A 12,251-nucleotide genomic window follows, 5' to 3' on the forward strand; every position below is an offset into this window, starting at 1 on the left:
ATTTGAATCTGTTCTTTTACATTTAAATAATTTATTTACGACCTGTCATATATTTGTTCAGTTATGGTGGACAAATATTTTATTATTATTAATGAAAAAATGTTATATACTTTTAATAAATTGTTATATTTCAGCAATGGTGGCACAACAAGGGTATGGTGTAGGAGTCGGTGTCGTTGGTATGCCTCAAGCCGCTGCTGCACAAACTCAACAAATGCAAATCCAGCAACAGCAGTTGCAAATTCAGCAGCAACAACAACTGCAGCAAATGCAACAACAGCAGCAGCAGCAACAGCAACAACAACAGGTAAATACTTTCTCCCCATTTTCTAATCCTAAATAAACATGTATAATTATAAATGAACCAAACACTTTTTTTTATAGTTGTTTTTTATTTATTATTATATACAGATTTATATAAGGCTAAATTGATAAATGTATTGTACTTGTTGAGGTTCAGATACTTCTTACATGATATACTGAGGTAATTTGAATTTAAATTGTTTACATATTTGTAGATTTATACAGCAGGAAAATTAAAAAAAAAAAAAAAAAATCTACACAGTAAAAAGTTATTTAAAAAGCCAATAAAATAAATAAACCTAAATTATGAACAAATATACAAGTTTTGTATAATTGAACAATGTTCATCTATTGTCTCTTAGTGTATGTTTGGTACGGCTGTGGATGTTTCTTTTTAGTGACAATTTGTCATATTCTCCTGGTTTTTGTATGAACAGAATCAGAAGGTCAGAAATGGGAGTTAAAATGAAAAAGTTTTGTGTCAGTATGTATATTATTTAATCTTCAGGAGCTGTAAATCAGACAACTTACTTGAAATTTCGGAGTACTAAGGATAGTAGTTTACTATCCTCACACCCATATTTTGAATGAAATTTAATTTCCTGTAGTTTGAATCACTTGTATAGTCCTAGAGGAACAAAATATATAATTATTGGGCATATTGCTCTGTTGTTTTTCAGTGATAATTTATAATTTCTATTGAAGTCTGGTGTCACTTTGATACTGATGATTTCAGCTCTATTTTCTTGGTTTTGTATGTTTGTAAAATTTTAAAAAAATTGTCCAGTTTTTAGCATAAGTAATTGAAAGATTGAGCCCATGGGATTGTAGTGCTATTAATAACTTTGTTTTGATTTATGGACAGTCTCCTTTTAGTGGAAATGATAGTTTTTGTTTTTTGTTAATTTACTTTAATCATTTATTTTTAAAAGAAACTTGGAGTTTTTTAAGAAGTGCCTATAACCTGTTTACTATTGTACCTACTCTATATGATGATGTATGAATGGCTGTGTCATCAGCATAGATTCATAAGAGGAAAGGTCTGAGATTTATGTGAATAATATGGTAGGGAAAAGGCAGGAGCCTTGCGAAAGACTAACTGATATGTTGTGAGTGAAAGGCTTTGTATTGTTTATTGAGTTGAAGAAGGATCTGTAACAAGGGGATTCAGGCTGATGTTCACAGAGTAGCCTGGAACCCACTAGATAGGGCCAGCATGAGCTCCTCGGAATCTATTATGTTTATAAATAGTATTCTTCTTTAAAAACATCTTGTTATTTTCACATATTAATAATTTGTATATGTACTACTTAGCAATGTTGATTAAACAATAAAGAAAGCATACCTAAATAAAACACTAAACCACCATGAGAATATTAGATATGATCACTTCTCGGTTGTAGTCAAATTCACTAACTCTTTAAATATATGCTCTGCCTGGGGCCGAGTTGGCTTTTGACCTAACCAGACTCCGTTAAAGATATTTAGGCCTTGTGCTGGTAGTATAAGCCTCTTATGGTAGTTCGGAGTGTTAACAGTTTCTGCTTTATTACATCAGTTATTTTTTTTATACTTACTTAACCCATTCACTGCCTTAAAATAAATGCGATTTCTTTAAAAAATGTGAGATTTTCTTTTCTTGTTTTAAGCAGTAATAAATCTATATACCAATTAAATTAATTTTTTTTTTTTGTGGTATATTTGCCTATTTATGCCTATCACACGGATCCGTGTATCTGACACTTTCAGCAAAATATCCATTGTAAATGCCTACTACACAGATCTGTATTTACCATAAATATCACTATTCCATTTATATTTTATATTGAATAGGTTTAAATAGAATATAAACATGTAAATAGTTTAAATTAAATTTATTACAACTATATAATTACGGAAGAAAGTGTAACATATTACAAAAACAAAAACAATTAATACAAAACTTTTTATTGGTATTTGTTTAATTTTTGCATCCAAACTTTCATTTTGATGGACCAGCTTCAATATTTATGGTTGTAAATATATACCTTAATTGAATAGCAAAAAAGCACAAAATTCATAACGTTTTTCAAAAACCGCCACTAAATATGTTTAAAATGAAGAATATTCTATTCGGGAAACAAGTGCAAAAACAACTCTCGCCAGCAGTGCCCACAATAGACTGACGTATTTGTATGTTAATGTGCGTGAGCACAGATCCGTGTAATAGACATACAAAGTGTTAAGTCTTAGATCTTCACCTCCCACTCTCTCTTCACTTTCTACTCCTTACTAACAATTTTAGTCAGCATGTTCATCCATGTAACTTAGAGTATTCTTCCTACAGTTCTAGTCAATCAGGCTCATCTCATCCCTGCAACTAGGACTGTTTTCCTACCTTCTGGTCCATCAGGTTCATCTCTGCAGCCAGGATTATCCTTACTACAGTTCTCATCCCTGGAACTAGAACTATATCCTTCCTTCTATCCTACTATACTTATTCCTTCTCTACCTGTGTCAGCATTCAGGGCTAATCCCCTGTCACGGTCAATCTCACATTTTCTAGTTTATGAATTTGTAGATGAGGCTCATGTGCCAGACCTTGTCAAATGTCTTTTTGAGCTTATATTACCGCTTATAAGAAAGCTATTTATTCATTTTTATGGACATGATCGACAAAATCATATAAAAGTAGAATATTTGCATTATAAATAATATTATTTATATTTTAGGCTGGAGGTGCTGTTCCTCAACAAGGAGCTCAAAATAAGGAATTCAATACAGCTTCTCTGTGTCGCTACGGCCAAGAGACAGTCCAAGATATAGTATCGAGGACACAAGAGGTTTTTCAAACGTTGAAAGTAATGCAGGTGAGTTATGGAATATTTAATTTTACTGTGGTATTTTATATTTTTTTCTGGTAAGAGAGAGTAGCTCAGTGAATGCTCTTAATCCTGGGCTCGGTTTCGAGTCCGACTGCGGCAGATTGTTATTTATTCTGCTAAATCAGCTGTCGATTGATTCTTGTAGGGTCAACTTGGGGCATATCCAGCCTCTATAAAGTGTGTACTCTTAATTGGGATAAAAATTTGTCAGTTCTATTTATTTATATCATTTATTTTTTTAATGGGGTTAGGTTCGATATTTTAAGGATTGGTGTGTGGAGAATCTTATTTAGAAATTTTTTTTTTTTTAAGTAGAAGTAGCTCTTGTAAAGGACTAATTAATATATTTTAAGTAATGAGTTGCCTTAATGAGGATTATAATTGATATGCGTGAAGGTATAACTCTGTCAATAATTTATAATGCCATTTGAATAAATAAAGAAAAAACTATTTGTTTTTATATATTTAAAAAAAATTAAAATATTTACAATCAATCAATTTTTGTTTTATTAAAGCCACCTAATGGAACACCCCAAGGAGCGACTGCCAGTAACGAAAAGAAAGCCAAAATGCAAGAGCAGTTAAGAACTATCAGGTTGCTCTTCAAACGATTAAGGTTGATTTATGAGAAATGCAATGAAAGTTGTCAGCTTCAAGGAATGGAGTATATGCACATAGAGGTATCGTTACACAATTTAGTATATTAAGTTCAAATTCATTATATTAAACTGCATGATACTAGTTAGAAGTAAGTTTTTCAGTCTTATGTTATCACACTTTTTTCCACAATTATCTATTTAGAAAAAGAGAATAAATGTAACTTACTTGCTGTCCTATAGTATCCTTTGATACTCCACTTATCCTTGGCGAACAGATCCACTACCTAGGACTACATCTCGACAAACGACTAACATGGAATCCTCATACAAGATTGAAAAGACAGGAAACTGTTTGTCATTTCTAACGATTACAACACTTATTAGATAAATGGTCTAAACTTCCAACTAATTAAAAAAGACTAATTTATATGAGCATAATAAGGCCTTTATATGAAGGAGATGGTCGAGGATTCTGTCAAAAAATAGTATTCAAATATTCATTTGGTGACATTTCACTCCACTTTACTAGGCTTAACAAGATAAAAAACAACTAAAAATATATTTATTTTCAGGAATCAATATTCACTCTTTTTTTTCACTGGTTTATTCCTTTTTACATTTGAACGTTTCCGGCCCCTCTGTCCATTATCCAGCTCTACAAATAAAAATATTTCCAATCAATAATTTTCAATTATCATATAGTTAAAATAAAACAAAGTTATATTGCACCTTAATAAAAAAAAATTTACACATTTACATGCATTTGTTGATTTTTAACTATATGATAATTATAAACTGTTGGTTGGAAATATTTTTATTTGTAGAAATGGATAATGGGCATAGGAGCCCGAAACGTTGTTCAAGTGTAAAAAAGAATAAAGAAGTGAAAATTGATTCCTGAAAATAAATATAATAAAGTTTTAGAAAATAAACTCCTTGGAATTTAGTTGTAGTAGTGCAACTAATTATTTTATATTTAAACTAAAAATATGTTTAAAATTGAATATAATAAAATACAATAAAATAAACTAAGATGGATTTTAAAATCATGTAAATTATAAGTGAAAAATTATATAAATATGAATAAAAGGAAAACGTACAACAATAAGTATATATAAGAAAGAAACAACATTGAGTATTAATAATAAACAAGAGTCGTAATAACATATCAAAATAGAAATGTAAATATAAGAGAAATAAAAAAAAATTTGTACACAATGAAACGGAAAACTAAAGAAATAAGGCGAGAATAAATATAGGCTAAGAAATAAAAAAAAAAAATAATAATAATAAATAAAGAACAAATATGAAGCACCGACCTGTCAAAGATAACAAATGAATGGCAATAATAGTTGAGTACTAATAGTAATAAATAGTTGAATACTAATAGTAATAAATAGTTGAGTACTAATAGTAATAAATAGTTGAATATTTTTTGTTTCTTTTTGACCGCACCCCTGAACATCTCCTTCATATTCAGTTACGGTCACTCATTTTTATATATAATATAATAAGGCCTACTTAGGCTTAAGGAGTTGAGCTTTAGAGCTCCACTAAAACCATTGATTTCCTCTCGTGTCCTGTTCTTAATTTTCCTTACTTTATTAAAATTAAATTGTTTTTTTTTTTTATGGTCCCCTTCCTGGTCATTTCAAGACATAAGGGAGGTTTTTCATTTCGTAATCCTATAATATGAAAAAAGCCCCCCCCCCTCTCTTAAGTGCAGCTCGCAATCTGAGGTTGCTAAGACTTGTGCATCACCCACCTGAGCTATGGATGGCACTTACTAATAAAATCATTCATAAGGACCTCAATGTTTAATATGTCACAAATTTGGACAGAACTATATATATATCAATCCTTCCATGATAAACTCCCTAACCTCTCAAATCCACTTTTTTCTAACCTTGCTTCCTCTTCAATACCTGATAATCCTCCTAGGCTTCTGAAAAGATGATGGCCTATAGACCTTCTACTCTAGAAATGTAATTTGAGTACTACCAATAGGTAGAATTTAAAAATAATTAATTTGTTTGTAAATCTTAATTCAGTATTAATTTTTCCCCAGAGTTTGATTCCAATAAAAGAAGAGAAGGATATGAAATCGGATGAAAGAAAAACTTCTGAGCCTTATAGGTTAGCTTGTGATGAAAGCAAAGAAGTTATGGAGGTACTTTTATCTTTACTTTTATTTTTAAAAAAAGTTTATTTTCTTTAACCTTGCTATATTTTACGCTCTATATTATTATTGTTTCAGCAAGTCGTATTGAAAAATAAGCAACTAAAAGAAATTATCGAATGCCTAAGAAGAATAATATGGGAAATTAATACAATGCTTACTATGAGAAGATCATAGTTTATTTTTTATTACAAGATCAAAGATTAAATAACAAGGCTGGTATGTATTTCTTAATCACAAATTATTTCTAAAATGTTCTCTTGGCACATTTTTATATTTATTGATTAAATCCAGGATATTGATCTAATTAACTCATCTATTGATGGTGAGTTAGCTACTTGTCAATAAGAGGTATATTGGCCTGACAACCAATATAAAAAAGAAGTGCTTAAACTTGAGGGATCAAAGATTGTATTCTAAATACATTTTTTTTTTTTATCCCCTTCCTTTTTTCATTTCTGACATACAAGGAGATTATCTACAGGGTACCACCCTATTTTAACCATGTTATGGTGGGGGGTCAAATTTTCATTTTGTGGGACCGCCACAGAAATAAATAAAGGCTGGATTCAAGCCGGCACCCCCGCTGTAGTTCGGAGGTTGCAAAGACCTATGCCTCAACTCCCTCAGCTATAGACAGTCATTTCTAATAAACACATCTAAAACAGTTTTTCTGTAAATAAATCATTATAAATAAAAAAATTTGATACAGTGTTTGCATCACACAACTTTTACTCGGTACTCTCCCTGCTTTGAGTAGACTTTAATTTCTACTTAAGTAGAGCTCCAGAAAGTTATGTGATACCAGTACTTCCAGTTAGTATATTTTCGTGGATATAGGTTAGTAAAAGAAAAACTTACTATTGTCATAGCAAACATGAAAACATTTGTTTGTAAATTCAGTTTATTTATCCATTTTTTATGACTACTAACAATAAGACATGGTTAATTATTTCAATTAACAAAATTTTAAAAAAAATTGAAATTTGACATTTAAGGTATTTTAGACTATTTTATTAAAGATAAGACCTAGATGAGTTTAATTAAAAAAGTGTAAATCAATGAAATAAATTAGCATATTTATATTACCGAAAAAGGAACAAACTTGTGGATGCAGTGCATGCGCTTTCCCAGACATTTTGATTTGTCCCCAAAAACCAACTCTCCATTGATCAGCCCAACGAGTAGGGGTATTCATGATCTTTAATGTTAAATGAAGAAATATTTCCTTCTTTTAGCATGTTAAACAATGATAAACAATGATAAACATTTAACATGGTCGTGATTCTGTTAATAATAATAATCTTTATTTATTCTGGGATTGATCCCTTTAGACTAATATACAGATGTCAAAGTTAGGCTTTAGAGCCAAAATTACAAAATGTCATGAAATAAGTTAATACAATGAATTTAAAAAGATACAAATAAACAACAATAATTAATAGAATAATGATATAACAAAAATAATAATAAATAATGATATAACAAATAAAATAAAACCACTTGTCATATCATGAAACATAAGATGACTTCTGATAGTAAATAAAAAGAAAGAAAAAAAATGATAAAAAATCAAATACAAGGAAACTAAAAAATAATTTATAAAAAGAGATAATTTCTGCTAGTGTACATATTTAAAATTATAAACGAAAATCTAAGACATAAAATATAGAAAATAGATAAAGCTTTTTTGAAATTTTCAATTGTTATTCTTCTGGAATTGGGTGGACAAAAGGCAGTCAAAGATACGGGATTCGAAGATTGGAAGGGTATTAGAACTACAAATAAAGGAGGTAATAGAATTCCATACATACAAAGTAATTGATATAAATAATGAAATTCTGGGAGGTTTTGGAATCCGCTGGGAATGCCTCTGCATTTAACATACAACATGAACTTAATATTGGGATGCTCACAATCCTATACTTATAACATTTTTAAATGTATATTTAACAAATGATGAATACCTCAAATACCAGTCAATCCAAATAGCCCATCCCATCCACACTTACGCATGCTCATATTTTTATGTCATTATCCTATTACATTTATTCTTCCATCTTTCATACTATTCCTAAAAATTTTACTCAACAAGTGTTAATAAAACGTCTTTAAAAACACCAATAAAGATCAAAAGAATCGTAACCAAAGAATATATTTGTCTGATAAAATGGTACACTTCTTCATTATTAATTTTATTTGAACTAACTAGGATCAGAATGTTATATATTTTATGCCAAGGTTTAACTATTATTTGGTTATGCATTTCAGATTCAATTAAGGAGACCTACCAAGGCATTTCAGTCTCTAAGTACATAGATCTAACCTACCTCCGACTGATTGAAATGAAATTTGTAAATATTATTTTATCTAATATGTAAACATAGCAATTATATAATACATCAATATTATATCAAATAATGTGCATCTGTAAATAAATATTATCTGTTTAGAATTTGTTTTTGTTTTTTAATATTTACTAACCATCTTATCCTAAGCAAGAGAATACAAAAGAAACTAAACACCAATCTACCAAAAAACGAGACTATTCACTGAAACCAACTTAAACATTTAGTATACTCTGCTTCTGGAAAATCTGATATTGACACACTTTTATAATAATACTAGTAAGGAGTCCCGTCCTCGGGACATTTTCATCACCCAGTCTATTCCTTTTTTTTTTTTTAAATCAACCTGCATCTTTCCCTCTCAAACTCCTTATTTTCAACATAATATTTATTTATTATAAATTTTCTAATGATATAATTGTAAAATGTTCAGGTAAACACAATACTCAATCATAAAGTTTTTGTTGCTATAAAATAAATCTTCAGTGACAAGTAATTTCCAAAAAAAAAAAATAAATTATTAATATAAACTCCAATATTTCAGTTTTATTTTTATCAAAAACTGACATTTGATATAGATACAGGGAACAAATTAAAATATTGGATACGATACAATTTTTTTAAATTAATGATAATGTAAAAATAAGTTCGGTATTATAACAATGGTTGAAGGGATAAAGCATAAGTACCAAGATTTCCGATATTCGATTCAGAAATAACTTCGAATTATGGACAATTGTAGTTTTGTTGTATTAGAAATACTCTATACGAAATGTGATAAAAAAATAATGTAAGTCATTCTGTTCTTGCCTCAGTTCATTTTCATGTACTTTTCAATTAATTTCTCAAATGTATTTGACAGAGATGACAAAAAATTAGCTATAGTTGAAACTAATAGCTAATTGTCATGGATACGATATTTATTTATCAATGGTTCATTCATGAATAAGGGTCGTATCCATGGCAACTGTAACTATTAGTTTGACGCAACACTTTCTGGTACTAATTTTCCAAATGAGCTTTTCAGTTGACAATTCAATATCAACAGTTTTCGAAAAAGTATTTTTGGCTTTTAAATGATATATAATATGTATATTTTACTAATTTGTTTTCAACCAGGAACAGATGACGATTGAAGATAACTCCAAGATTTTTAACAGTTATTGAATGGAATAGGATTGTTTTCGAGGAAAAGAAAGTAGTATTAAGGAAGCTAATGTAAGAGGGGTTTGGATCAGTGAGGATAGCTTTAGTTTTATTGTGTGTTTATATACATATTACACATAATAAAGAGATTATTAGTTCAAAAAAAAATTCCAAATTTAAGTTTCATAAAATTTATAATAAATTAAAACTTTTACAGATTTTTTTAAAGATCAGTAATATTCCATAATATATTAATGCAAGAATATGCTCAGTATTAAAAAAAATTCATGTGAAAAATTAATAACTTAGTAAAAGTAGAGGCAAAAGTTTAAATAACATCAAATTTATAATACATTAAAATAATAACAGATTTTTTTTAAACATTGGTAATATTACATAATATACTCGTTTATAGGGATTGAAAACCAATGCGATCAACAAAATGCAGTTCAATAAACAAAAATTCTATGGATAAATATGTTGAAAATTAAAAAAATGCCCTCTGGTAATATTAATAAATAAAACTAAATAATTAATAAAACCTCAAAAGAAAAGGCAAAAATTAAAATTATTACAGATTTTTTAAAACATCAGTATTATTTCATAATATATTAGTGCACTGAAATTTGGTTTTGAACAAAAATGTGATCAACAATTTTTTGTTACGAGATATGCTTAAAAAAAAAAAATGTTTTTGAGAAAAATTAATAACTTAATAAAACGATAAAAGTAAAATCAAAAATGCAAATTTCAAAGAATTTAAAAAAAAAAAACAGTAACAAATTTTTTTAAACATCAGTAATATTCTGTAATTTATTAGTACACTGAATACAAATGCAATAAAAAATTTCTTATGTAAAACATACTTAAAATATAAAAATGCTCTCTGAGAAAATTAATAAAAAAAAAAACTAAATAATAACAAACAAAAGAAAAGGAATAAAATTGAGTTTAATAAATTAAAATAATAACAGAGTTTATAAACATCAGTATTATTTCATAATATATAAGTGCACAAGAATTTGGTTTTGAACAAAAATGCAATCAACAATTTTCAGTTAGAACAAAATTTCAAAGGTAAAATATGTTTAAAAATTGTTTATAAGAATAATTGTTGTTAATAATTTAATAAAAACAATAAAAGTAAAAGCAAAAATGTAAAATTCATAAAGTTAGAAAAAAAAATTGTAACAAATTTTTTAAACATCGGTAATATTCTGTAATTTATTAGTACACTGAATACAAATGCAATAAAAAATTTCTAATGTAATACATACTTAAAATATAAAAATGCTTTTTGAGAAAAATTAATAACATAATAAAAAGCAGAGCTAAAATCTTAAAATAAATATGAAATAAAAAATGAGCAGGTACAGAAATCCTTTATAGATGCATGTATTGCAGGTACTTAATTCTGCTTTAGTAGTATTTATTGCAGGTACTGAATTCTCCAATAGTTGTACGTACTATAAAAACTAGGAGTTACAACTGCCACTAACTAAAGGACTGTTCGAATCTTTAGAAAGATATTTCTGAAACGGGCTTCGCCAGCTATGATTTGTTTTAAGATAACAGTCACCGCACACTGACATAAGTTTAGGTTGACTTCCAAAAACCTCCTAAAAAAAATTAATTAATAATCAAAATAAAATAAAAAAAAAAAAAAAAAAATATATATGTGTAGCTTGGAGTAACTACAACTATGATCTAAAATCTGAAACTTAAGGCTTTTAGAAGCAAGGATGGACATATGGTTGTTATGGCATAAAAAAAATGGCTACAGCCTTTGAAGAGAAAACTGTTTTTTTTTATATGAGGCATGTAGTTTCCAAACCAGCTCCATCCACATTTTTCTCAAATATCTTTTTTATATATTTTTCTCGATACACTACATCATACTGCCAAGTGGTAGGGAGGAGAACTAATTCCTTCCCTCTGAATATTGTGTTCAAAGTGGTGCGTTTGTTAAAATCCAGCTACATTTTAATCACGGAAGGTTTCACCAGTGTGGCACAGGCTTTATTGTTTTAGATTTCCTTTTCATATTTACAATAGAAAAGTAGAATCCATATTTGGAGATGATATTGAAGTTCAGGGTGAGATGAACTAACTATCTTGACGATGTAAGTGAGTTTCAACCATTAACAAAGAAAAATAGGATAATTACACACGCCACCGGATTTGATACCAGCAGGGCCCTGTTTCTTAATGAAGTACACTATTAGTCTTGTCGATTTAACTTAATAAAATTACATTGACTTGTACAATGGTAACCTGTACTTCGGTACTTTTCATCTCCCATAATAGCACTAATAGTCCTCCCTATTATGAAAAAAAATAAGCATTAGTGTCATTAACATTTCGTTTCTATATTTGTATTTTGAACTAATATTATAAGCTTTCATTATGAAACGGGGTCCAGGAGTATCTCTTGCTCCAGTAAAATTGTCAGATGTCGACAATCTTTTAAAGAAACATTTTGGACCAGATTAGAAAAGCATGGATTCCTTTGAGTATTATAAAAATGAGGTTGCTGGATATCACCTCTGAATTGATGAAGAAAATCAAAGGTGCATCAATAATGAGAATGAAAACGCCTTTATAAGAGTTCCTGAACAATAATCATTCTGTCGGGGTTGTCTAGTCTTAGGCGGCTCTCCAGCCTCATAACCACAGAAGACCCTTGACAAGGCGTATTCAATAATAAGTTAGGAACGGCTGTGCCAGAAAATGAGCCCTGGGCACTGATGCAGGTAGAGGAGGTCTAGGTAAGAGAGAGTCTGAGGTAGAGTAACAGTTCTAGTTGCCGAGA

At 29.0% G+C, this 12,251-nt stretch overlaps 2 protein-coding genes across 4 annotated transcripts in view; one reads left to right on the top strand and one right to left on the bottom strand.

The window, feature by feature from the left end:
- The window catches only part of LOC106677925 (mediator of RNA polymerase II transcription subunit 30), a 19,291-nt gene extending 10,891 nt beyond the window's left edge, over positions 1 to 8,400 (top strand). For both annotated transcript variants that reach the window (XM_067048447.1, XM_014416146.3), the window contains exons 3-8: positions 135 to 307; positions 3,015 to 3,152; positions 3,683 to 3,847; positions 5,835 to 5,936; positions 6,024 to 6,164; positions 8,217 to 8,400. In XM_067048447.1, coding sequence (XP_066904548.1) covers positions 135 to 307; positions 3,015 to 3,152; positions 3,683 to 3,847; positions 5,835 to 5,936; positions 6,024 to 6,122 — 677 coding nt within the window. In that variant the 3' untranslated portion in view covers positions 6,123 to 6,164; positions 8,217 to 8,400. The remainder of the gene's footprint in view (positions 1 to 134; positions 308 to 3,014; positions 3,153 to 3,682; positions 3,848 to 5,834; positions 5,937 to 6,023; positions 6,165 to 8,216) is intronic.
- A 2,402-nt stretch (positions 8,401 to 10,802) lies between these two features.
- LOC106677932 (thymidine kinase, cytosolic) overlaps positions 10,803 to 12,251 on the bottom strand; it is an 11,641-nt gene continuing 10,192 nt past the window's right edge. For both annotated transcript variants that reach the window (XM_014416154.2, XM_014416153.3), the window contains exon 4: positions 10,803 to 11,058. In XM_014416154.2, the coding sequence (XP_014271640.1) occupies positions 10,915 to 11,058 (144 nt within the window). In that variant the 3' untranslated portion in view covers positions 10,803 to 10,914. The remainder of the gene's footprint in view (positions 11,059 to 12,251) is intronic.

The sequence above is a fragment of the Halyomorpha halys genome, unplaced genomic scaffold, assembly GCF_000696795.3.
Source record: "Halyomorpha halys isolate HHAL.00 unplaced genomic scaffold, Hhal_1.1 Scaffold114.1, whole genome shotgun sequence".
NCBI classification, from domain to species: domain Eukaryota; kingdom Metazoa; phylum Arthropoda; class Insecta; order Hemiptera; family Pentatomidae; genus Halyomorpha; species Halyomorpha halys.